Source organism: Hylobates moloch, unplaced genomic scaffold (assembly GCF_009828535.3).
Source record: "Hylobates moloch isolate HMO894 unplaced genomic scaffold, HMol_V3 SCAFFOLD_15, whole genome shotgun sequence".
NCBI classification, from domain to species: Eukaryota; Metazoa; Chordata; class Mammalia; order Primates; family Hylobatidae; genus Hylobates; species Hylobates moloch.
In genome coordinates this window covers 94,831,476-94,855,679 of record NW_026652290.1, presented here as the reverse complement: position 1 = coordinate 94,855,679, position 24,204 = coordinate 94,831,476, and the positions used below count along the sequence as shown (strand labels likewise).

Below are 24,204 nucleotides of genomic sequence, written 5' to 3'. Positions count from 1 at the left end.
ACTGAGCTGAGGGTCACTGGGAGTAAATGGGGCCATCCGCAGGCAGACATCTACGGACCCCTCGTCCCCTAATCCCCCAAGCCAAGCCAGACACATGGGTCCTGGGGTCAGAGTTTTAATCCTGGGAAAAAGAATCTGGCTGCTGGGCCATGCCCCAGGACTGGCCCGCTGGTCCCTGGCATGTCCGAATCAGTGCTCCAGTGCCCGCCTCTTCTCCAGCTTCTTCTGTAGCTCTGCCGTCATGTCTGCCAGCCCTGGGGGTTCAGGACTGGGAGCTGCAGCTGGCTCAGGGATCCCAGTCCATGCCCAGTGCCCTGACAGCCACCCAGGACCAGCTACAGATGTGCAGGGCCCCATGCAACATGACAGTGTGCTCGAAGGCATTAGGAATTTCAAGACAGAGACAGCAGAACCTTAAAAGGCAGGGTGCTTCAGAGTGTGGGGCCCTGTGTGACTGCACAGTCACACACCTGGGAAGCCCGCCCCGCACTGACCCTGCAGACCCCTTACCGGCTGTGGGGAAGAGAGGCTGGGCTGAACTGACTGGCAGCTTCCTGGCCAAGCCACCATTAAAGACTTTGGGCTCTGGAAGAGAAGACAGATGAGGCCAGGTGTGGTGGCTTATGCCAGTAATCCCAGCACTTTGGGAGGCTGAGGTCGGTGGATCACTTGAGGTCAGGAGTTCGAGACCAGCCTGGGCAACATGGTGAAACCCCTTCTCTACTAAAAATACAAAAATTAGATGGACGTGGTGGCAGGTGCCTGTAATCCCAGCTACTTGGGAAGCTGAGGCAGGAGAATCACTTGAACCCGGCAGACAGAGGTTGCAGTGAGCCGAGATTGCGCCACTGCCTGGGCAACAGAGTGAGACTCCATCTCAAAACAAAAAACAACAACAATAAAGACAGATAAGCCAGGCGTGGTGGCTCACGCCTGTAATCCCAGCACTTTGGGAGGCCGAGGCTGGCAGATCACGAGGTCAGGAGATTGAGACCATCTATGGTGAAACCCCATCTCTACTAAAAATACAAGAAAAAAAAATTAGCTGGGCGTGGTGGCGGGCGCCTGTAGTCCCAGCTACTGGGGAGGCTGAGGCAAGAGAATGGCGTGAACCCGGGAGGCAGAGCTTGCAGTGAGCCGAGATTGCGCCACTATGCTCCAGCCTGGGTGACAGAGCGAGACTCCGTCTCAAAAAATAAAATAAAAAATAAAAAAAGATGAGGGCTGAGGCTGGCCTGCCATCAGGTGAGGATGGGATTTGGGGGAGACCCCAACCTGGCTTGAGTCCAACGGGTGGCTTTGGAAGCTTTGCAGGAGGCTTTGGCAACTTCTTTGGCTTCGGGATGACTGGCTGACTAGAGGAAGCCACTGCGTGGACAAAAGTGTAACGTGTCACATCAGCTGTTAACCTGCTTCCCCAACCCCCAGCTCTCAGCAGCTCTGTTTGCCACCCACCGTCTTGGTTCTCATAGTCAACAGCTGGGGCATCTCCAATGGGGGTCACGTAGTTCTCTTCCTGGTTCGGTAGTGGGGGCAGTGGGGGTAACAGGGGCAGCTTGTCCTGGCTGGACACAGGCACAGACGCAGGTGGCAGCAGCTTGGGGCCACCTGTGCAGGGTGCAGGACCTGATGGGGAAAGGTGGTCACTGTCAAGACCCACGTCATACAGGGGCACCTTGCAGGTGTGGGGGGGTTCTGTGTGCATGGCTAGAGACAGGCATGTGTCCCTGTGTGTCTGTGTGTGTGCCCATGTATAAGTCTGTCTGGACCGGGCGCGGTGGCTCACGCCTGTAATCCCAGCACTTTGGGAGGCCGGGGTGGGCGGATCACCTGAGGTCAGGGGTTCAAGACCAGCCTGGCCAATATGGTGAAACCCCCGTCTCTACTAAAAATACAAAAATTAGCTTGGCGTGGTGGCTAGCTCCTGTAATCGCTGCTACTCGGGGCTGAGGCAGGAGAATCGCTTGAACCTGGGAGGGAGAGGTTGCAGTGAGTCGAGATTGCGCCACTGCACTCCAGCCTGGGTGACAGAGCGAGACTCCGTCTCAAAAAAAAAAAAAAAAAGTCTGTATGTCTTTGGCATACACATGTACACTAATTGAATCTGGATAAGTTAAATCAAAGTGCAAGGTTTGTACACACATGCCTGTTGTGTGTATACGTGTGTGACTCTGCATGCCCACTGAGGTAGCTGCTTTAGTCCTTGTCTACATGAGTGCGTTTTGCCCATTTATCTATACATGTCTGATTTTGTGCCTGTGCATGGATGCGTCAGCATTTATGTGTACACATGTGATTGTGGCATGAGACAGGTGTATCTGTGCTACATAGCGTGTGTATGTGACTGGAATTGGGGGACACGTGTATTTATGCATGTGTGGATCTGTTGTGCCCACACAAGTGTGTGTCACCTTCTGGCTAGGCAGGTGGCCACAGTTCATGGATCATGCATGTGTGATGTGTGTGTGGATGTGGCACTTGGGGGTCCTTGCATACGCCCAGCCCAGGGAAGACCAGACAACCCACGCTACGTTCCTTTCTAGTGTATTCTCTGCCTCCTTCTCCCACTCCATAAACAGGACCGATTTCCACCTCTTTCCCAACACCCACCCGGATTCCCGGTCCCTGGGGGGCTACTGCTTGTCCGGGTGTACCCTCTGACCCCTCAATGCCCATTTCTACCTAAGAAGATCCTTTGGGACCATCTGCAAAGACCCACTCTTCTGGGAAGCTTTCCCTGCTCTGTCCCCATCTTCTCCCAAACTCTAGGCGCCTCCCCCGAGCCCAGGTTTTTCCTCCACCCCAAATTCAACCCTACAGGATGAGAGTGTCTGTGTTTAGCTCTGTCCCAAGCTGGGACCCCCTCCCCCTCCCCCCACACACACCCTGACGGCAGGGTCTGAGTCATTTCTGTCCCTGCAACTTTGGGAACAACATCAGATACAAGAGGTGCAGCCACCAAGCTGACTGAGGGGGCGTGGCTGAATGCGGGGGTCCTCGATCCCTCCCACCTCGGCCCGCGGGAAGGGGGCGTCACCTGGGCCCGGGGCGGAGGGCGCCACCCACACACTCTCGCCATTCTCCTCATCGGCTTCCACGTAGCCTGGAACAGAGAGGGCGGCCTGGAGGAAGCGCAGCGGCCAGGGGCGGCCCGGTCCGTCCGAGCGGGGGCAGGAGAGGTGAGGACTGGGCCCCCGAACTCCCCGAAGGCGCACCCACCTAGCACCTTCTCGTAGTCCTCGTCCAACAGGAATGGCACCAGCGCCTTTTTAGTGTGCGACACGAAATAGTTGACCACGGCGTCCAGGGAGGTGCAAGAGAACTGGGGGCAGATGGGGGAGCGGTCAGGCTGCTGGAGAAGGGACGCGGACCCCACAAAGGCACTTCTAGGGACTCTGGCCCAACGCTCACCGGCACTTCCACATCGATCACGTACTTGGGGCCCTCCCGCTTCACCTTGTAATGCCGGACCACGTGCGTCCTGCACCAGGAGAAAGCGAGTGAGTGGCTCAGCCCAGGCTCCCACACCGCCCCCCAGGGAAGGCCCCGCCCCAACTCCAGGCTCCGCTCCCAGTAGAAACAGGTCCATACTGGCTCCGCCCCGACAGAAGGCCCCGCCACTGACTGGTTCCACTCCATAAAGGACCTAAGCCACCCTGTCCTCCCGGAGCAGTGGCTGTCCGATCCCAGCACTGCTTCCAGCGGGGACCAGGCCCGACCGACCCACCCCCACAGAAGACCCCACCTCTAGTCTTGGCACCACCTCCAGGGAGGGACCAGGCCAGACTGACAACACTCTAGGAAAAGTCAGCCCCTAATTCTGGCACCGCGCCTAGGGAGAACCAGGCCCTGAAGACCCCGCCCCAGCTAGGCCCGGTCCCCTGTAATGGCTCCACCCCAGGCCCTGACTCCACCTTCTACATCGCCTTGCCCAACCCTGGACTGGGCTTGAGAATTTGGCAAAAGGCTCTGACTCCGCCCCCAGGGTGGCTCCGCCTCCATAGCCCTACTGAACTTCCAAAAAGGATCACGGCCATGACTCCCCCCATAGATCCTGACTCTGCCCAAAGAGCCCATTCCCATCCCTGGATTTGACTTCATCCCCTCCAGTGGCCCAGACCTGGCCCCTGCGTACCTGACGTTCCGGAGGAGCGGACCCTAACCCAGGAGTCTGACTCCACCTACAGGGAGTCCCAGCTCCTAAGCCAAGACCTGGCTCTTCCTGCAAAGGAGTCGGCCTGGGCTCTACCTTCTTCCCCAGGCATTAAACCCCATCCGTGGGACAAGGCCAGCCTCAGGATCCCACGACCCCGGAGCTCTGATCCCGCCCCCAGCCCTCCCAGCCCAGCTCTGACTCCGCCCCCATTCTCCCCTGCTTGGCTTTGACTCCACCCCCTCCAGCCCTCCCACCCCAGCTCTGACTCCGCCCCCAACACGCCCAGCTTTGCTCTGACTCCGCCATCAGTGTACGCTGCTCAGCTCTGACTCCACCCCCCTCAGCCCGCCCAGCCCAGTTCTGACTCCTCCCCCAATCCGCCCAGCCCAGCTCTGACTCCTCCCCCAATCCGCCCAGCTCAGCTCTGACTCCGTCCCCAGACGCCCCTCTCGGCTCTGGCTCTGTCCCCTGGGCTACCCACTAGCGGGTCGGGCTCCGCCCCTGCTTCTGACCACGCCCCCGCGCCCACCCTCCTTCCACCCTCCTCCCACCCTCCTCCCACTCAGGGCTCCCGAGACGCGCATGCGCACCCATTGTGCATCTGCCGCGTGGTGACCGACACGCCGTCAGCGCCGTCCCCGCTGGGCCGCAGCAGCAGGTTCCCGCACTCAGGGTAGCGCTCCAGAAGCAGTTGTGCCTCCAGCCGACTCACCTTCAGGAAGCACCTGTGGCGGGCCGCGTCACCCACTCGGGACCCCGGAGACCAAGTCCGCTCTTCGCACGTAAACCCCGCCTCCTCTGAGACCCAGCCCCGTCCCCATCCCCTAGGCCCAGGAGACCCTGCCCTGCTCTCCAGACCCAGGCCCCTCCCACGGAGACCCAGTCCTGCCTTCCAGGCTTTTAGTTTTTGTGGGTTTTTTTTTTTTTTGAGACAGGGTTTCGCTCTTGTTGCCCAGGCTGGAGTGCAATGGCGCGATCTCGGCTCACCGCAACCTCCACCTCCCAGGTTCAAGCGATTCTCCTTCCTCAGCCTCCTGAGTAGCTGGGATTACAGGCATGCGCCACCAGGCCCGGCTAATTTTTGTATTTTTAGTAGAGACGGGATTTCTCCATGTTGGTCAGGCTGGTCTCGAACTCCCTACTTCAGGTGATCCGCCCGCCTCGGCCTCCCAAGGTGCTGGGATTACAGGCGTGAGCCACTGCATCTGGCCGGGTTTTTTGTTTTTTTTTCTTTAGAGATGGGGTCTCGCTATGTTGCCCAGGCTGGGTCTTGAACTGGGTAAAAACAATCCTCCCACCTCGACCTCCCAAAACGCTGAGATGACAGGCGCGAGCCACCGCGGCCAGCCAGGCTCTTAATTCTGGCCCCAGAGATGCAGCTCCAACCCCTAAGGGAGACCCAGCCCTCCCTTGTAAGCACCTAGAGCCTCCCCCGGAAATCCTGTCCCGCCCTCCGAACATCTAGACCTTACCCTGGAGGCCCTGCCCGCCTCCGTAATCACCACGAACCGCCCACAAAGACGATGCTCCGCCCACCATCCAGGCCCCGCCTCTAGGGTCCCGGCTACCCTCTCCAACAGATAACCCCTCCCTGGAGACGAAGCATCACCTTCTAGACACCTAGACTGACCACCCCCAGACCCTGTCCCCACTCCTCAGGCCTAGGCCCCGCCTCTGAAGACCCTTCCAGACCTCTAGGTCCCTAGACCCGCTCCTGGAGATCCTGCCCTGCCTCCCAGCACGGGCCATAACTCCCCCTCCCCCTTCCCCAACCCCCAGCCCCAATGCAGTCCTCATGCAAAATCCAAGACCCAACTCCAGGGGACCGAGCTCACCGCCCACCCTCAGCTACACACCCACCTCCCGTCCCCATCCTGCAGCCTCTCGGGACAGGCGGGACACTCACGAGGGTGTCTCCAGTGCACGGCGCGCCTCCTCTTTGGCCAAGACTTCAGACATCATGTATAGGTGCCCAGGAAGCAGGGTCAAGTCGGTCGGGACACGGAGCTGAGGGGCGATGGATGGACAGTGACTGCACCCGGCCGGCCGGGAATGGACGGCTGTGCCCAAGTCACAGAGTGGCAAACAGGCCAGAGCTCAGAGCAGTGAACTCTGACACCTTAGGGGGCAAAGAGGGCTTCGAGAGGGTTGCAGAGGAGTGTTGAGTGAGAGTAGATGCTGGGGCCAGGCATGGTGGCTCACGCCTGTAATTCCAGCACTGGGAGGCCGAGGCGGGCAGATCACCTGAGGTCAGGAGTTCAAGACCAATCTGGGCAACATGGCGAAACCCCGTTTGTACTAAAAATACAAAAAATTAGCCAGGCGTGGTGGCAGACACCTGTAATCCCAGCTACTGGGGAGGCTGGGGCAGGAGAATCACTTGAACCTGGGAAGACGGAGGCTGCAGTGAGCCGAGATCACGCCATTGCACTTCAGCCTGGGAGACAGAGTGAGGCTCGGTTCCCCGCTCCCCCACCCCACCAAAAAAAAAAAAAAGAGTAGATGCTGGAATCTAGGGTTTCAAACTAAAGTCTGCAGGGGCCAGGCAGGTCTCAAACTCAATGGCCTGCCAGGGTGAGGCAGGAAACAGGTAAATCAGAGGGAAATCAGGAAGGTGGACTAAAATTCCCGGTTGATAAATGATGTCAGCTATTTTTTTTTTTTTTTTTTCAAGACAGAGTGTGTTCTGTCACCAAGCTGGAGTGCAGGGCCATCTTGGCTCACTGCAACCTCCGACTCCTGGGTTCAAGCGATTCTCCTGCCTCAGCCTCCCGAGTAGCTGGGATTACAGGTGCTTACCACCACACCCAGCTAATTTTTGTATTTTTAGTAGAGACGGGGTTTCACAGTGTTAGCCAGGATGGTCTTGTTCTCCTGACCTCGTGATCCGCCAGCCTCGGCCTCCCAAAGTGCTGGGATTACAGGCATGAGCCACCACACCTGGCCGACGTCAGCTAATTTTTAAAAATTTAGCACTCTGTGGCCGGACATGGTGGCTCACATCTATAATCCCATCACTTTGGGAGGCCAAGGAGGGTGGATTGCTTGAGCACATAAGTTGGAGACCAGCCTGGGCAACATAGTGAGACCCTGCTCTACAAAAAAATTTTTTAATTAGTCAGATGTGATAGTGTGTGTCTGTAGTCCCAGCTACTTGGGAGGCTGAGGCAGGAGGACTGCTTGAGCCTGGGAGTTGGAGGCTGCAGTGAGCTATGATCACACCACTGCAGTCCAGCCTGGGCAACAGAGACCCTGTCTCAAAAAAGTAAAATAAGAAATACGGCTGGTCGCTGTGGCTCATGCCTGTAATCCTAGCACTTTGGGTGGCCAGGGCGGGCAGATGACTCAAGGTCAGGGGTTCGAGACCAGCCTGGCCAACAGGGTGAAACCCCATGTATACTAAAAATACAAAAATTAGCCAGGCGTGGTGGCGGACGCCTGTAATCCCAGCTACTCGGGAGGCTGAGGCACAAGAATTGCTTGAACTGGGGAGGCAGAGGTTGCAGTGAGCTGAGATCGCACCATTGCACTCCAGCCTGGGCAACAGTGAGACTTAGTCTCAAAAAAATAAAATAAAATTTTGGCTGGGCGCGGTGGCTCACGCCTATAATCCCAACACTTTGGGAGGCCGAGGTGGGCAGATCACGAGGTCAGGAGATAAGAGACCATCCTGGCTAACACAGTGAAACCCCGTCTGTACTGAAAATACAAAAAAATTAGCCGAGCTTGGTGGCGGGCATCTGTAATCCCAGCTACTCCAGAGGCTGAGGCAGGAGAATGGCGCGAACGTAGGAGGCGGAGCTTGCAGTGAGCGGGGATCGCGCCACTGCACTCCAGCCTGGGTGACAGAGCGAGACTCTGTCTCAAAAAAAAAAAAAAAAAAAGAGAGAAAAAGGAGGCTTTTTGAGGAGATTTGGAGAATGGGAGAGAGGGCGCAGAGAGCCACTACTCTTACCTCCACCACAGTTAAGATGAAGCCTTTCCACATTTCCCGGCACTCCAAGGTCTCTACCTAGGGAACAAAAGAAAGGAAAGAATCCATGTCAGCGAGCCTCAGTCTACTCATCAATGAGTAGGGAAGAGTCCCTGCTTCAAGGGCTTTTTTCTTTTTCTTCATCTTCCAGGACAGTGGGCAAACTCACTGAACTCCCCTCCAGGTTCAAGGTTTCTCGCCTCAGCCTGTAGGATACAGGCGACATGAGGGTCTCGCTTTGTTGCCAGGCTGGTCTTGAACTCCTGGGCTCAAGCTATCCTTCTGTCTTGGAGTCCCAAAGTGTTCAGATTACAGGCGTGAGCCACCATGCCTGGCTGATATTATGATTTTTGATGTTATTATATCAACATTTGAAAAACACAGATCAGGCTGGATGCAGTGGCTCACGCCTGTAATCCCAGCACTTTGGGAGGTCGAGGTGGGAGGATCACTTGAGCCTAGGGGTTCAAGACCAGACTGGGTAACATAGCAAGCCCCCTGTCTCTACAAAAAATAAAATATTAGCCAGGCATAGTGGCATGTGCTTGGCTGAGGTAGGAGGATCGCTTGAGCCTGAGAAGTTGAGGCTGCAGTGAGCTATGATCTCACTACTGCACTCCAGCCTGGGCAACAAGCAAGACCCTGTCTCAAAATAAAGTAATAAATAACATAATAGAAAAGCATAGATCAGTTCCCAGACCTCTCATGCTCTAAACCCTCCCATAGGCCAGCCACCGTGACTCACACCTGTAATCCCAGCACTTTGGGAGGCTGAGGTGGGCGGATCACTTGAGGTCAGGAGTTCGAGACCAGCCTGGCCAACATGGTGAAACCCCGTCTCTACCAAAAAATACAAAAATTAGCCGCACGTGGTGGCACACGCCTGTAATCCCAGCTACTCAGGAGGCTGAGGAAGGAGAATCACTTAAACCCGGGAGGCAGAGGTTGTATTGAGCCAAGATTGCACCACTGCACTCCAGCCTGGGCGATAAGAGCGAAACTGTCTCAAAAAAATAAAAAACAAGGCCGGGCGCGGTGGCTCACGCTTGTAATCCCAGCACTTTGGGAGGCCGAGGCGGGCGGATCACGAGGTCAGGAAATCGAGACCACGGTGAAACCCCGTCTCTACTAAAAATACAAAAAATTAGCCAGGCATGGTGGCGGACGCCTGTAGTCCCAGCTACTCGTAGAGACTGAGGCAGGAGAATGGCGTGAACCCGGGAGGCGGAGCTTGCAGTGAGCCGAGATTGCACCACTGCACTCCAGCCTGGGCGACAGAGTGAGACTCCGCCTCAAAAATAAATAAATAAATAAATAAATAAACAACAAAAAATAAACCCTCGGCTGGGCGCAGTGGCTCACGCCTATAATTCCAGCAGTTTGGGAAGCCAAGGTGGGTGGATCACCTGAGGTCAGGAGTTCGAGACCAGCATGGCGAACATGGTGAAACCCCGTCTCTACTAAAGATTCAAAAAATATAGCCAGGAGTGGTGGCGCACGCCTGTAATCCCAGCTACTCGGGACGCTGAGGCAGGAGAATCACTTGAACCTGGGAGGCAGAGGTTGGAGTGAGCCAAGATCGTGCCATTGCACTCCAGCCTGGGTGACAGGGCGAGACTTGGTCTCAAAAAAAAGATAATAAAATAAAATAAACCCTCCCATAGCACCCAGCTCCTTTGGGGTCAAGACCCAAGTCTTACCCAGGACCCACAGGGCCCTGTACTACCTGCCCCTTCATGGTTGGCACAATGGAGGGTAGGAGCATTTGAGCATCTTCTGCCAGCACCGCCCCTCCGCACCCCTCCAGCAAGGGACCTACCTTGAACTTGATCTCCTGATTCCGGAGAATCAGGCTGAAGTGGGTGCCAGGGTCACGTGAGCTTCCCCGGGGAATCTCATCTGTGAGTTTCTCAAATGCTCCCAGGTTGAGTTTCTCCACGTGCTGGGGGCATAGAAGCAGGGGGTCTGGGCACCAGTTCCTTGGCCTCCAGGCCCCCTGGATGATGTAACAGCCACCTTGACCACACCATCCACATTGTCTGCTTGGTCTCTGGGGTCAAGGGAAGGCCTGCTCTGGAGCCTCCATTCCCATCCTTACCTGGAAGTCCCGATTGCTATTGTAGAAATAAATGGTGAGACCCTGGAGGCCTGCCCAGAACTTCTTGTAATCCTAGGGACCAGAGGTGCAGAAAGAAGAGGTGAGCTGGCCAAGCTGAGTGCCTCTCAGGTACTCAGTCCTGTCTCGGGGCCTTTGCACTGGTTGTGCTCTCCGCCCCACGCTGCCCCCAGATCTTTATCACCTCCTGCCTAGAGTTTCTGATCAAATGTGCCTTCTCAGGGAGATCCTCCCCACCCATAACCCAGCTTCTAGGTGTCTGTTTTCCTCTGAGAAAGGACCAGACGGAACCTTGATGTGATGAGGGATTCAGAGCAACCCCTGCCAATCTATAGAGATGGGGGCTCTAGGGGTAAGTTAACTAACTGGTTTAATGGTGTCCCATTCATCTTCCATCATCCAGCTACCCACTAGCCATCTATCTATCATCCATCTGTCCATCTGCCCACCCACCCATTCATCCATCCACCTACCCTTGACCCATCCATTCACCCATTCATCCATCCATCCATCTGCCCACCATCCATCCACCAATCCATCCACCCACTCACCCATCCATACATCCATCCATCCAGTTATTCATCCACCCACCCACCCATTCATCCATCCACCTACCATTCATCTATCTATCCATCCACCCACCATCCACCCATTCATCCATCCATCCATCACCCCCATCCATCCATCTATCCATCATGGAGCCATTCATCATCCATCCATCCCATCCACCCATCATCCATCCATGCATTCGTCCATTCACCATCCACCCACCCACGCATCTGCCCGTTCATCCATCCATACATCCATCCACTCATCCATCCATACATCCCTCCATCATGCATCCACCTATTCATCCATCTATCATCCATCCATGCACTTGTTCATCCATCCATCATCCATCCACCCACCCACCCATCTGCCCACTCATCCATCCATCCACTCACCCATCCATCCATCCACCCACTTGTATATGCACTCATCCATCCATCCATCCACCCACTTGTATATGCACTCATCCATCCACCCACACATCCTCTCAGCCACCATCAAGCCCGCATCTATTCACCAAGCCTCCACTCATCCCCCCATCTACCCATCCACCTGTCCATCTGTAGACACACGCACAGATACACACATGCATTTACCTAACATTTACTGAAGGCTTTTTATGTGCCAACCCTGCTCCAGGCACTGGGACTAGAGCAATACAGGATTAAACACCATATTGCTTCATTATGTACCCATGATGTGCTGTTGGGCAAGTTATCTGAGCTGTCTTTGTCTGTTTCCCCAGCTGTAAAATGGTGATAATGATGGTGCCAACTCTGGAGGATCTCATGAGAATTAGGTGACTTTCCACATGGGAAGCACTGGGGCCTGCCTTGAGTCAAGTCCTCAACATGTGAACTGTGACTACAGCCCTAACTCCCCTATTTCAGAAGACAGAAAACTAAGGCTCAAAGATTAAGTCACTTGCATAAGGCCTGGGAGTAAGGAAAGTGTGGAGCCGGGATTAGAACCTGGCTGGGTCTTCTGAATTTGGGCCCATAATATTTTTTGTTTTGTTTTGTTTTTAAGAGACAGAGTCTTGCTCTGTCGCCCAGGCTGGAGTGCAGTCATGCAATCTCGGCTCACTGCAACCTCCAACTCCCAGTTCAAGCGATTCTGCTGCCTCAGCTTCTCAAGTAGCTGGGACTACAAGTGCACACCACCACATCCAGCTAATTTTTGTATTTTTTAGTAGAGATGGGGTTTCACTATATGTTGGCCAGGCTAGTCTCGAACTCCTGACCTCAAGTGATCCGCCGGCCTCGGCCTCCCACAGTGTTGGGATTACAGATGTGAGCCACTGTACCTGGCCTTTTTTTTTGAGACAGAGTCTCACTCTGTCATCCAGGCAGAAGTGCAGTGGCACCACCTCAGCTCACTGCAACCGCCCCCCACTCCTGGGTGCAAGCGATTCTCCTGCCTCTCAGCCTCCCAAGTAGCTGGGATTACAGGTGCACACCACCACGCCCAGCTAATTTTTGTATTTTTAGTAGAGATGGGGTTTCACCATGTGGCCAGGCTGGTCTTGAACCCCTGACCTCAAGTGATCTGCCTGCCTCGGTCTCCCAAAGTATTGGATTACAGGCATGAGCCACTACGCCCGGCCCCCATTAGCTTTCTTTTTTTTTTGAGAGAAGTCTCGCTCTTGTCCCCCACGTTTTAGTGCAATGGCTTGATCTCGACTCACTGCAACCTCCGCCTCTCAGGTTCAAACGATTCTCCTGCCTCTGCCTTCCAAGTAGCTGGGATTAAGGCGCCTGGCACCATGCCCGGCTAATTTTTGTATTTTTTAGTAAAGATGAGGTTTCACCATGTTGGCCAGGTTGGTCTTGAACTCCTGGCCTCAGGTGATCCGCCCGCCTCGGCCTCCCAAAGTGTTGGGATTACAGGCGTGAGCCACGAGCCCGGCCTCCCCCATTATCTTTCTTAACCGCAGTGATCTACTGCCTCCAAAGGGTTTGTTGGTTGGGAAGGATTTGGATTCATGGAGGTAGAAGGAAAGTCCACTCCACTACAGGTAAGGGAACCTCAGGGCAGAGGTGGGGACATGAGCAGGGAGGTGCTGGGGGTGTTTGTTTTGATCTGTGTCAGAAAATGAGGCAGGTGCGGTGGCTCACACCTCTAATCCCAGCACTTTGGGGGGCTGAGGCAAGAGGATTGCTTAAGGCCAGGAGTTTGAGACCAGCCTGGACAACATAGCAAGACTCCATCTTTTTTTTTTTTTTTTTTGAGACGGAGTCTCGCTCTGTTGCCAGCCTGGAGTGCAGTGGCACGATCTTGGCTCACTTCAACCTCTGCCTCCCAGGTTCAAGCGATTCTCCTGCCTCAGCCTCCAGAGTACCTGGGATCACAGGCACGCACCACCACGCCTGGCTAATTTTTGTATTTTTAGTAGAGACGGGGGTTTCACCATGTTGCCAGGCCGGTCTCAAACTCCTGACCTCAGGTGATCCACCTGCCTCGGCCTCCCTAAGTGCTGGGATTACAGGTGTGAGCCACCGCGCCCGGCCAGCAAGACCCCATCTTTAAAAAAAAAAAAAAAAAAAAGGCTGGGCACGGTGGCTCACGCCTGTAATCCCAGCACTTAGGGAGGCTGAGGCAGGTGGATCACCTGAGGTCAGGAGTTCGAGACCAGCCAGGCCAACATAATGAAACCCTGTCTTTACTAAAAATACAAAAATTAGGTGTGGTGGTGTGCGCCTGTAATCCCAGCTACTCGGGAGGCTGAGGCATGAGAATTGCTTAATCGTTTGAACCTGGGAGGCGGAGGTTGCAGTGAGCGGAGACGGTGCCACTGCACTCCAGCCTGGGTGATAGAGTGAGACTCATTCTCGAAAATAAATAAATAAAATAAAAATTAGCCAGAAGAGGCGGTGCACGCCTATAGTCCCAGCTACTCAGGAGGCTAGGGTGGGAGGTTCACTTGAGCCCAGGAGTTTGAGGCTACAATGAGCCATGATCATGCCCCTGCACTCCAGTCTGGGTGACAGAGCAACTCTGTCTCTAACAAAAAGAAAGAAAGAAAATGAATATGTGGCATGGGGAGGGAGAGATAGGGCCTCACGGGGAACGGAGGGGCTGGGACTTTATTCTGAGGAAGACATAAGCACACACACACACATGCACGCACTGTCCATGGCAACAATCTGTCCTGTGGAATGTGGCCCCCACTAGCTCTTACTGTCCTCACATGTCACCTGTCCTCGCCTTCACCCCAGCAGCTGAGGTTCAAGGAGTTTGTCCTGGGCTGGGAGGGGGAGGAAGCTCGGGAGTCAGAGGAATCCCTGTTTCCTGGAGGAAGTCCCTGATCTTGTTTGTATTCAAGAGAGTGAACGAGAGACAAAAGCAAAGATTGAGACAAAAAGAGAGACTGAGACAGACGTCGCGAGAGACAGACGGGCCCAGGGAGAGAGAAAGAGAAAAAGAAACCAAATTCAAAGACACATGGAGACAGAGATAGACGCACAGAGAGGCAGATGGCCAGAACCCACCCCAGCACCCCAGCATGTGTCCCGCCCCATCCAGCACCCACCCCGCCCACCTTGGCGAGTGGGGAGACTGGGACTCAGAGAGGTGCCACAGCTCCCCACGGTGGCCCAGCAGGGCCAGCCCCCGCCTCCCCACCTTACCCGGTCAGAGGGCCCCTTCTTCTCTAGAAAGCTCTCATAGTAGTGTGAAGGTAGGACACCCTTAGGCTTGGGGACACGGGGTGGCCTCAAGGCAGAGGCCATGACGGGGCCAGGGTCTTCCGCCTGGCCTCTCTTTCCAGTGGGTGCCCCAGCCGGGCCAGGAAGCTGAGAAACAGGTTCCAGGGGAGTTTCCTCTGTCAGCCCGTCAACTCCCTCCCCTGCCAGGGCTGGGCAGAGGCTGAGCCCAGCAGGTCCAGTGATCCTAGGGAAATCCCCTCGTCTCCGGTGCGGAACTGAGAACAGAGAGAATGTGTGAGTCTACTTGAATGGGAGAATAATCTTGGCTATATCTGCAAAGACGGAGGAGTGGTCTGTCTCTTCATTTATTTATTTATTTATTTATTTTTCCTATTTTGAGACAGAGTTTCACTCTGTTGCCCAGGCTGGAGTGCAGTGGTATGATCTTGGCTCACTGCGACCTCTGCCTCCCGGGTTCAAGAGACTGAGCTGCTTCCTGGGTTCAGAGACTGAGTCCAAGCTCAGTCTTCTGACTAGCTTGGATTGCAGGTGACCGCCACCACGCCTGGCTAATTTCTGTATTTGTAGTAGAGACGAGGTTTCACCATGTTGGCCCAGGCTGATCTCAAACTCCTGACCCCAAGTTTTCTGCCTGCCTCAGCCTCCCAAAGTGCTGAGATTACAGGCACGAGCCACCGCACCTGGCCCTTTCTCTCACTTTGATGGACCCTAATGATTACATTGGGCCCACCTGGATAATCCATGATACTCTCCCTATTTTAAAGTCAGCCAACTAGCAACTTTAATTTCATCTGCAATTTTTCTTTTTTAGACGGTGTCTCATTCTGTTGTCGATGCTGGAGTGCAGTGGCACGATCAGTTCACTGCAGCCCTGACCTCCCAATCTCAAGCGGTCCTCCTGCCTCAGCCACCCGAAGAGTTGGGACTATAGGCGGGCACCACCACACCCAGCTAATTTATTTTCCTTTTTTAAGGATGAGTTCTCACTATGTTGCCTAGGCTGGAGTACAGTGGGGCGATCGTGACTCTCTGTAGCCTTGACCTTCCAGGCTCAAGCGAGCCTCCAGCCTCAGCCTCCAGAGTGGGTGGTACTACAGTTGCATGCCACCACGCCCGGCTAATTTTTTCACTTAGTAGAGACAGGTTCTTGCTTTGTTGCCCAGGCTGGTCTTTTTTCTTTCTTTCTTTGTTTTTTTTTTTTTTTTTTTTTTTTTTGAGACGGAGTCTTGCTCTGTCGCCCAGGCTGGAGTGCAGTGGAACCATCTCGGCTCACTGCAACCTCAGCCTCCTGGGTTCAAGCAATTCTCCTGCCTCAGCCTCCCGAGTAGCTGGGATTACAGGCACATGCCACCACGCCCAGCTAATTTTTTGTATTTTTAGTAGAGACGGGGTTTCACCGTGGTCTCAATCTCCTGACCTCGTGATCCACTCGCCTCAGCCCCCCAGAGTGCTGGGATTACAAGCGTGAGCCACTGCACCCAGCCAGATTAATTTTTGAATACTGAACCGGTCTTGGGTCCCTGGAGTAAACCCCACTTGTCATGGTGTATAATTCACTTTATATATTGTTGAATTCTACTTTGTAATATTTTGTTAAGGATTTTTGCACGTGTTCATGAGGGATATGGGGTGTAGCTTGTTTTCTTTTTACCATCTTTATCTGGTTTTGGTATCAGGGTCATAGTTCGGTAAAATTAACAGGGAAGTGTCCCCTTTAATTTTCTGGAAGAGATTATGTGAAATTGGTGTTAATTCTTCTTTGAACCTTTGGCAGAATTCCTTAGTGAAACCATCTGGGCCTGGAGATTGCTTTTTTGGGAGTGTTTAAATTACAAATTCAATCTCCTTAATAGTTACCAGGGCTAGTCTTTGTATACATAGCAGAACAGGTGTTCTAGAGACCACAGAACGGCCGTGGGACTGTGGGCAATGTGTTCAGCCACTGAACTGTCTGATAAAGTTGATATTATCAGCTATACTAAGTAAGGTCAGAGAGTTAGTTTTTGTTTCGTTTTATTTTTGTTTTTGTTTTTGTTTTTCAGACAGGGTTTCGCTCCTTTTGCCCAGGCTGGAGTGCAGTGGCACAATCTCAGCTCACTGCAACCTCCGCCTCCCGGGTTCAAGCGATTCCCCAGCCTCAGAGGCCTCTGGAGTAGCTGGGATTTCAGGCTCCCGCCACCACCCCCAGCTAATTTTTTTGTTTTTAGTAGAGATGGAGTTTCACCATGTTGGTCAGGCTGGTCTCAAACTCCTGACCTCAAGTGATCCCAAAGTGCTGGGATTACAAGCCACCGTGCCCAGCCAGGGTGGTTAGTTTTTATTGTATTTGTCTAAGGCAATGTGGAGCGACAGAGGGATTTACGGCATGAGAGGAGGGCAGGGTGCGGTGGCTCACGCCTGTAATCCAAACACTTTGGGAGCCCAAGTGGGAAGATTGCTTAAGGCCAGGACTTGGAGACCAGCATGGGCAACATAGTGAGATCCCCTTCTTTTACAAATAAATTAAAAATTAGCCCAGCATGGTAGCCATGCCTGTTGTCTCAGCTACTCTGGAGGCTGAGACAAGAGGCTCATTTGAGCCCAGGAGGCCAAGGCTGCAGTGAGCCATGATTGCACCAATGCACTCCAGCCTGGGCGACAGAGCAAGGCCTGTCTCGAAAAGAAAAGAAAATAGGCTGGGCTTAGTGGCTCCCACCTGTAATCTTGGCACTTTGGGAGGCTGAGGCAGGTGGATCACCTGAGGTTGGGAGTTCGAGACCAGCCTGGCAAACATGGTGAAACCCCTTCTGTACTGAAAATACAAAAATTAGCTGGGTGTGGTGACGTGCATCTGTAGTCCCAGCTAATCTGTAGGCTGAGGCAGGAGAATCGCTTGAACCCGGGAGGCGGAGGTTGCAGTGAACCAAGATCTTTTTTTTTTGAGACAGAGTCTGGCTCTGTCCCCCAGGCTGGAGTGCAGTGGCACCATCTCGGCTCACTGCAAGCTCCGCCTCCCGGGTTCACACCATTCTCCTGCCTCAGCCTCCCGAGTAGCTGGGATTACAGGCGCCCGCCACCACACCCGGCTAATTTTTTTGTATTTTTAGTAGAGACAGGGTTTCACTATGTTGGCCAGGATGGTCTCCAACTCCTAACCTCGTGATCCGCCCACCTCGGCCTCCCAAAGTGCTAGGATTACAGGCTTGAGCCACCGCGCCCGGCCGAGCCAAGATCTTGCCACTGCACTCCAGCCTGGGTGACAGAGTGAGACTCCGTCTCAAAAAAAAAAAAAAAAAGAAAAAAATGGCCGGGCGCAGTGGCTCACGCTTGTAATCCCAGCACTTTGGGAGGCCGAGGCGGGCGGATCACGAGGTCAGGAGATCGAGACCAGGGTGAAACCCCGTCTCTACTAAAAATACAAAAAATTAGCCGGGCGTGGTGGCAGGCGTCTGTAGTCCCAGCTACTTGGGAGGCTGAGGCAGGAGAATGGCGTGAACCCGGGAGGCGGAGCTTGCAGTGAGCCAAGATTGCGCCACTGCACTCCAGCCTGGGTGACAGAGCGAGACTCCGTCTCAAAAAAAAAAAAAAAAAAAAGACAAAAATAATAATATGGGAGGGAGGTGGTAATAGGTGCATTTTAGAAAGAGCCCTCTGGGGCAACGGTGGAAGACCGACAGGGTGGGGCATGAGTTTGGAGGCCTGAGACCCACTGCGCTGGCCAGGATTCGGGTGCAAGAGGCTGGAGATGTGGCTCAGGGTTTTGGAAGGCAGGGGACGGAAAAAAGCCAAACAGAAAGTGCGTAAGGACTTGGGGAAATAAACTGAGGCCGGTTTCGCCTATACTGAGTCTGGAGGCCTTGGGGATGCCCGTTGTTGGCTGGACAGTCAGGGTGGGGCCCCTAAAGGGTGCCTAGGCTGGACAATAATAACAACAACAATAGTTCACATGTACCCAGCTCTTGCTCTATGTCAAGTCTTTTTCCTGAGAACATTCCCGAGCACCCTGGAGAGCCTCCCCGGCACCCCTACTGTCCGGTTCCCACTTCCCGACTGCGGTCTGGGCAAAGCCACCCGCATTTGAGCCCATCCCACGGCGTCCCGGAGCTTTAGGACGTCCCAGCCCTGCCAGGGACTGAGGGAAATCCCAGCGCCTGGGCTCAGGGACCAAGGTCCCAGGACAGGGTCGGGGATGAAATTCCCGAAACAGGGTAAGGGACAAAGGCCGGGGCTGCACTGATTCGGCGCGCAACCAGCCAGGCCCCGCCTCCTGTTCCGCCCAAGGGTATGGAGGGCCGGACTCGGCTGGCCTTATACTCGGAGCTGATTGGCTGGTGAGTCCAGTCCCTGCCTCTGATGGTTTGCGCTCAGAACTAAGTGTTTCTAGTGATTGGTTTACATGGGCGTTTGCCCATTGGTCAAATCCGAGTTGGTGTAATCAGGTAGGTAATATGGCTTGGCTGGTGCGGGAATCCAGTAGCTTGCTATCGATTGGTTGAGGGTGAAATAAATGGGACTCTTATCATTGGCTGGCGGGCTCCGCTACGGTCCAATCATGGAATCAGCCGAGGGCCGACCGGGAGGGTGGGAGTTAATTCTTTAGCTACTGAGCCCGGCTTGGGCGCTTTGGCTCCACCTGTGTCTGCGCGAGGCTGTTCCCTATTGGAGTCCGCATTGTTCCCCCGGGCCTCAGTTTCTCCCCTGGTCCCAAAGGCCGAGGCCTCTGAGTTCCTCAAGTACGGTGACCGCAGGTCTCAGCTTCTCCTCTCCTTGCAGCAGGCTGAGCCACTCGTGCACCCGCCCCAGGCTTTCACCTTGCAACCTCTGTCCCTGGACAGCGAGGCCTCAGTTTTCCCATTCGCACCAATTAGCTCCCGGTCACCACCCCGTCCCCGTGGAGCGGTGCTACAGGCCTCAGTTTCCTGAATGTTCCCAGAGGGCTGAGTTCTCGATCTCTCTCCCGCGTGGGCATCCCCTTGGCCTCAGCTTCCCCGCCCACCCCAGCGCGCCGAGCCCTTCCCCCGACCCCAGCGACGGCCAATGGTTGGGGCGCCCCTCCCCTCCCCGGGGCGGGGCCGCGTCACGTGCCGGGAAGCCGGAGTCTGGGGTTCCGCGCTCGGGGAGGCGCGGCCATGGCAGGTACGGCGGGCCCGGCGGGGCGGAGGCGCGGGGCGCGGGGCGCGGGGCTGCAGAGCCGTGGCGCGCGCGGCCTCCCTGCAGCCTCTCGCTGTCCGCAGCTCCGGAGCCGCTGTCCCCGGCGGGCGGCGCGGGCGAGGAGGCGCCGGAGGAGGACGAGGACGAAGCGGAGGCCGAGGACCCCGAGCGGCCCAATGCGGGAGCGGGCGGCGGACGCAGTGGCGGCGGCGGCAGTAGCGTCAGCGGAGGCGGCGGCGTCGGGGCCGGGGCGGGGGGCTGCGGCGGGCCGGGGGGCGCGCTCACCAGGCGCGCGGTCACGCTGCGGGTGCTCCTCAAAGACGCGCTGCTGGAGCCCGGCGCCGGGGTGCTGTCCATCTACTACCTGGTGAGCACCCCGCCTCCCTCGTCCCATCGCGGCTCGGGCAGGAAGGGGAAACTGAGGCCTGCAGTTCCCTTGCTGCAGGACAAGCTTCAGTGTAGGGAGGGGACACTGAGGCCCGGAGCTCCCTTGCTGAGAGACGAGCCCCAGTGTGGCGAGGGGAAACTGAGGCCCGGGGCTCCCTTGGCTGCAGGAAGAGCCCCGGTGTGAGGAGGGGAGACTGAGGCCCCGGGCTCACTTGGCTGTAGGAAGAGCCCCGACGTGAGGAGGGGAGACTGAGGCCTGGGGCTCACTTGGCTGCAGGAAGAGCCCTGGTGTGGGGAGGGGAGACTGAGGCCCGGGGCTCCTTTCCTGCAGGAGGAGCTCCGGTGGAGGGACACTGAGGCCTGGGGCTCTTGTTACGGGACAAGCCCCATGTGGAGAGAGGAATCTGAGGCACAGATGGGTCCTTCTGGTGGGGAGGACACAGATTACCAAACACCCCATCCCATAAAGGAGAAACTGAGGCTCAGAGAGGAGTCACCACCCACGCAGGGTCAGATGGGCAACACCCCGGCCTTCCTGTGGTTTCCCAGCCGTGAAATGGGATATTTCCCCACCATGGGAAAATTAGGGGAGGGTTAAATGAATAAAGCCCTCAGCAGGCGCCTGCCACATGGTAAGTACTTTATCTGTGGTAGGTATTATTACTTTTTTTTTTTTTGAGACAGAGTCTCGCTCTGTTGCCCAGGCTGGAATGCAGTTGCGCGATCTCGGCTCACTGCAACCTCTGCCTCCCGGTTCAAGCGATTTTCTGCCTCAGCCTCCGGAGTAGCTGGGAGTACAGGTATGCGCCACCACGCCTGGCTAATTTTTTTTTGCAGTTTTAGTAGAGACGGGGTTTCACTATATTGGCCAGGCTGGTCTCGAACTCCTGACCTCGTGGTCCGCCCACCTCAGCTCCCAAAGTGCTGGGATTACAGGCATGAGCCACCATACCCGGCATTTTTTTTTTTTTTTTTTTGAGAAAGAGTCTCACGCTGTTACTCAGGCTAGAGTGGAGTAGCATGATCTTGGCTCACTGCCACCTCTGCCTCCCGGTTTAAGCAATTCTCCTGCCTTAGCCTCTTGAGTAGCTGGGACTACAGGCGCCCGCCACCACGCCCAGCTAATTTTTTGTATTTTTAGTAGAGACGGGGTTTCACCGTGGTCTCGATCTCCTGACCTCGTGATCCGCCCGCCTCGGCCTCCCAAAGTGCTGGGATTACAAGCGTGAGCCACCGCGCCCGGCCTGGCTAATTTTTATATTTTTAGTAGAGATGGGGTTTCACCATGTTGGCCAGGCTGGTCTCAAACTCCTGACCTCAGGTGATCCGCCCGCCTCAGCCTCCCAAAGTGCTGGGATTACAGGCGTGAACCACTGCACCCGGCCCTGTATTATTACTATTACTGTTGTCATTATTGTTTGATTTGTGAATGGTAGCACATTATTCACCTTGTGAATGGCAGTTTCTGAATGGAGCAACTGCTGAGTGTTGCATCCTAGAGACACAGCAGTGATCAAGACAGACAGACCCTATCCCCGATCTTAGGGGTTTCTTGGTCATGGTGGGCGGGGTGCAGATATCTGCCAGGCAGCTTGGTGCAGGCTGATGAGGTGTGTGGGAGTGGACTCCCAGGCACTGAGGAGGCCCTGCAGCCGGCCTGAGAGGCGTTCCTGGAAGCCCTGTAAAGGGATGCCTCAGGGAGCGTGGGGCTGGGGAGGACCCCCGGGAGATAGGGCATGGTGGGTGTTGGTCCTGGGCCCAGCCATCTGACTGTCACTGCAGGGGAAGAAGTTCCTGGGCGACCTGCAGCCAGACGGAAGGATCATGTGGCAGGAGACCGGGCAGATCTTCAACTCACCCAGCGCCTGGGCCACCCATTGCAAGAAGCTGGTGAACCCTGCCAAGAAGTCAGGCTGTGGCTGGGCCTCTGTCAAGTACAAAGGCCAGAAATTGGACAAGTACAAGGCCACCTGGCTCCGGCTGCACCAGCTGCACACGCCTGCCACTGCTGCTGATGAGGTACGTGCTGCAGCCTCCTCCAGGAAGCCACCCAGGTCACTGTGGAATGAGGGGTGCCCAGCCTGACACAGCTGTTTTCCAGAGGAGGTATTATAGTAATATATACAAACACGGATGGAGCCCTTACCACGTTACATGCCTCCTCCATCCCTCCAGGGCTGGGGTGGAGAGAGGGGACATGGGAGCTTGGGCTTTGAGGGATGAGCAGGAGTTTGTCAGAGCAAGTTGAAGGGAAGAGCTTTCTAGAAGGAGGGAATGGCATATGCAAAGTCATGTAGGCAAGAAGAAAGACCTGCTGGTGTCGTGGGTGGCTGAGGGGGCTGGAAATGATGGCAAGGACCAGAGGGGCACTGGGGGAACTTCAAATGCTATAATGATAGATGTTCCCTGAGTGTTCACCAGCTGGGTGAACTTGGCCAAGGACCCTTTGTGTGCCTTAGGTTTTTTTTCTTTTTTAGACAGAGTCTCACTCTGTGGCCCAGGCTGGAGTGCAGTACCCCCATCTTGGCTCACTGTGGTCTTCACCTCCTGGGTTCAAGGGATCCTCCCACCTCAGCCTCCCTAGTAGCTGGACTACAGACACATGCCACTATACCCGGCTAATTTTTGGATTTTTAGTAGAGATGAGGTTTCACCATGTTGCCTAGGCTGGTCTGAAACTCCTGGCCTCCAGCAATCCTCCCACCTGGACTTCCCAAAGTGTTGGGATTGCGGGCGTGAGCTACTGCACTGGCCAGTTTTTTTTTTCTTATGTGAAACGGAGATGGTAGGCCAGGCGCAGAGGCTCATGCCTGTAATCCCAGCACTTTGGGAGGCCAAGGCAGGTAGATCACGAGGTCAAGAGATCGAGACCATCCTGGCCAATATGGTGAAACCCCGTCTCTACTAAAAAGACAACAATTAGCCAGGCGTGGTGGTGCACGCCTGTAGTCCCAGCTACTCGGGAGGCTGAGGCAGGAGAATCACTTGAATCTGCAAGGCTGAGGTTGCAGTGAACCAAGATCACACCACTGCATTCCAGCCAGGCAACAGAGTGAGACTCCATTTCAAAAAAACAAACAACAAAAAAACCCCCAAATGGAGATGGTACCAGTGCCCATGTGTGGAATCTGTAGGGCAGGCAGGAAACTGAGGCAGGAGCAGATGCCGTAGTCTTATGGCACAATCTTGTTTTTCTTTCTGTTTTTGCTCTTATGGCCTTCAACTGATTGGATGAGGCCCACCCATAGTATCAAGAGTCATGTCCTTTGTTCTTTTTGTAGATTTTTTTTTCTTTTTTTTGTGAGACCGAGTCTTGCTGTGTCTCCCAGGCTGGAGTGCAGTGGCGGGATCTCGGCTCACCGCAAGCTCATTCTCCTGGGTTCACGCCATTCTCCTGCCTCAGTCTCCCGAGTAGCTGGGACTTACAGGCACCCACCACCACGCCCGGATAATTTTTGTATTTTTAGTAGAGATGGGGATTCACCATGTTAGCCAGGATGGTCTCGATCTCCTGACCTCATGATCCACCCGCCTCGGCCTCCCAAAGTGCCAGGATTACAGGTGTGAGCCAGCGCGCCCGGCTGCCTATAGATATGTTTTTATAAACTTTTTTTTAGGCCGGGCGCGGTGGCTCACGCTTGTAATCCCAGCACTTTGGGAGGCCGAGGCGGGCGGATCACGAGGTCAGGAGATCGAGACCACGGTGAAACCCCGTCTCTATTAAAAATACAAAAAATTAGCCGGGCGTGGTGGCGGGGGCCTGTAGTCCCAGCTACTCGGAGAGGCTGAGGCAGGAGAATGGCGTGAACCCGGGAGGCGGAGCTTGCAGTGAGCCGAGATTGCGCCACTGCACTCCAACCTGGGCGACAGAGCGAGACTCCGTCTAAAAAATTAAAAAAAATAAATAAATAAATAAAAAATAAACTTTTTTTTATGTATGACATTTATTGCATGAAGGAGTTAACACTAGTCCACGTTAAAAGCAGACCACAAATGGTTACGTTATACAAGCTGTGAGGTTTTTAAACTTGTGACAAAGGACAGAAAGGAAATTGTACTCATTGCAAGGAAATGCTTACTTAAGCTTCAGTGAGCCACAAGCACTTAAAACCCATGAACCTGGCCGGGCGCGGTGGCTCACGCTTGTAATCCCAGCACTTTGGGAGGCCGAGGCGGGCGGATCACGAGGTCAGGAGATCGAGACCACGGTGAAACCCCGTCTCTA

The 24,204-nt window shown here is 54.9% G+C and overlaps 2 protein-coding genes across 7 annotated transcripts in view; one reads left to right on the top strand and one right to left on the bottom strand.

Moving 5' to 3' along the window:
- Positions 1–38: 38 nt before the first annotated feature.
- STAP2 (signal transducing adaptor family member 2) lies at positions 39–19,533 on the bottom strand. 4 transcript variants are annotated; one of them, XM_032177685.2, is made up of 14 exons: positions 18,394–19,525; positions 14,424–14,716; positions 10,228–10,299; positions 9,949–10,071; positions 8,112–8,168; positions 6,063–6,163; positions 4,747–4,881; positions 3,412–3,481; positions 3,220–3,322; positions 3,038–3,103; positions 1,456–1,626; positions 1,276–1,368; positions 511–585; positions 39–254 (listed from the first exon to the last, which is right to left on the bottom strand). In XM_032177685.2, exons 1-14 carry the CDS (start codon positions 18,431–18,433, stop codon positions 190–192), a joined length of 1,464 nt encoding a protein of 487 aa, XP_032033576.2. In that variant the 5' UTR covers positions 18,434–19,525; the 3' UTR covers positions 39–189. The 4 variants fall into 4 exon arrangements, with proteins under 4 accessions (XP_032033576.2, XP_058284897.1, XP_058284898.1 ...); XM_058428914.1 differs by having other exon boundaries at positions 170–585; positions 18,394–19,529; XM_058428915.1 differs by lacking the exon at positions 3,038–3,103 and having other exon boundaries at positions 170–585; positions 18,394–19,533.
- The window catches only part of MPND (MPN domain containing), a 23,323-nt gene continuing 18,652 nt past the window's right edge, over positions 19,534–24,204 (top strand). For all 3 annotated transcript variants that reach the window (XM_032177665.2, XM_058428917.1, XM_032177664.2), the window contains exons 1-3: positions 19,534–19,577; positions 19,676–19,959; positions 21,762–21,998. In XM_032177665.2, coding sequence (XP_032033556.1) covers positions 19,571–19,577; positions 19,676–19,959; positions 21,762–21,998 — 528 coding nt within the window. In that variant the 5' untranslated portion in view covers positions 19,534–19,570. The remainder of the gene's footprint in view (positions 19,578–19,675; positions 19,960–21,761; positions 21,999–24,204) is intronic.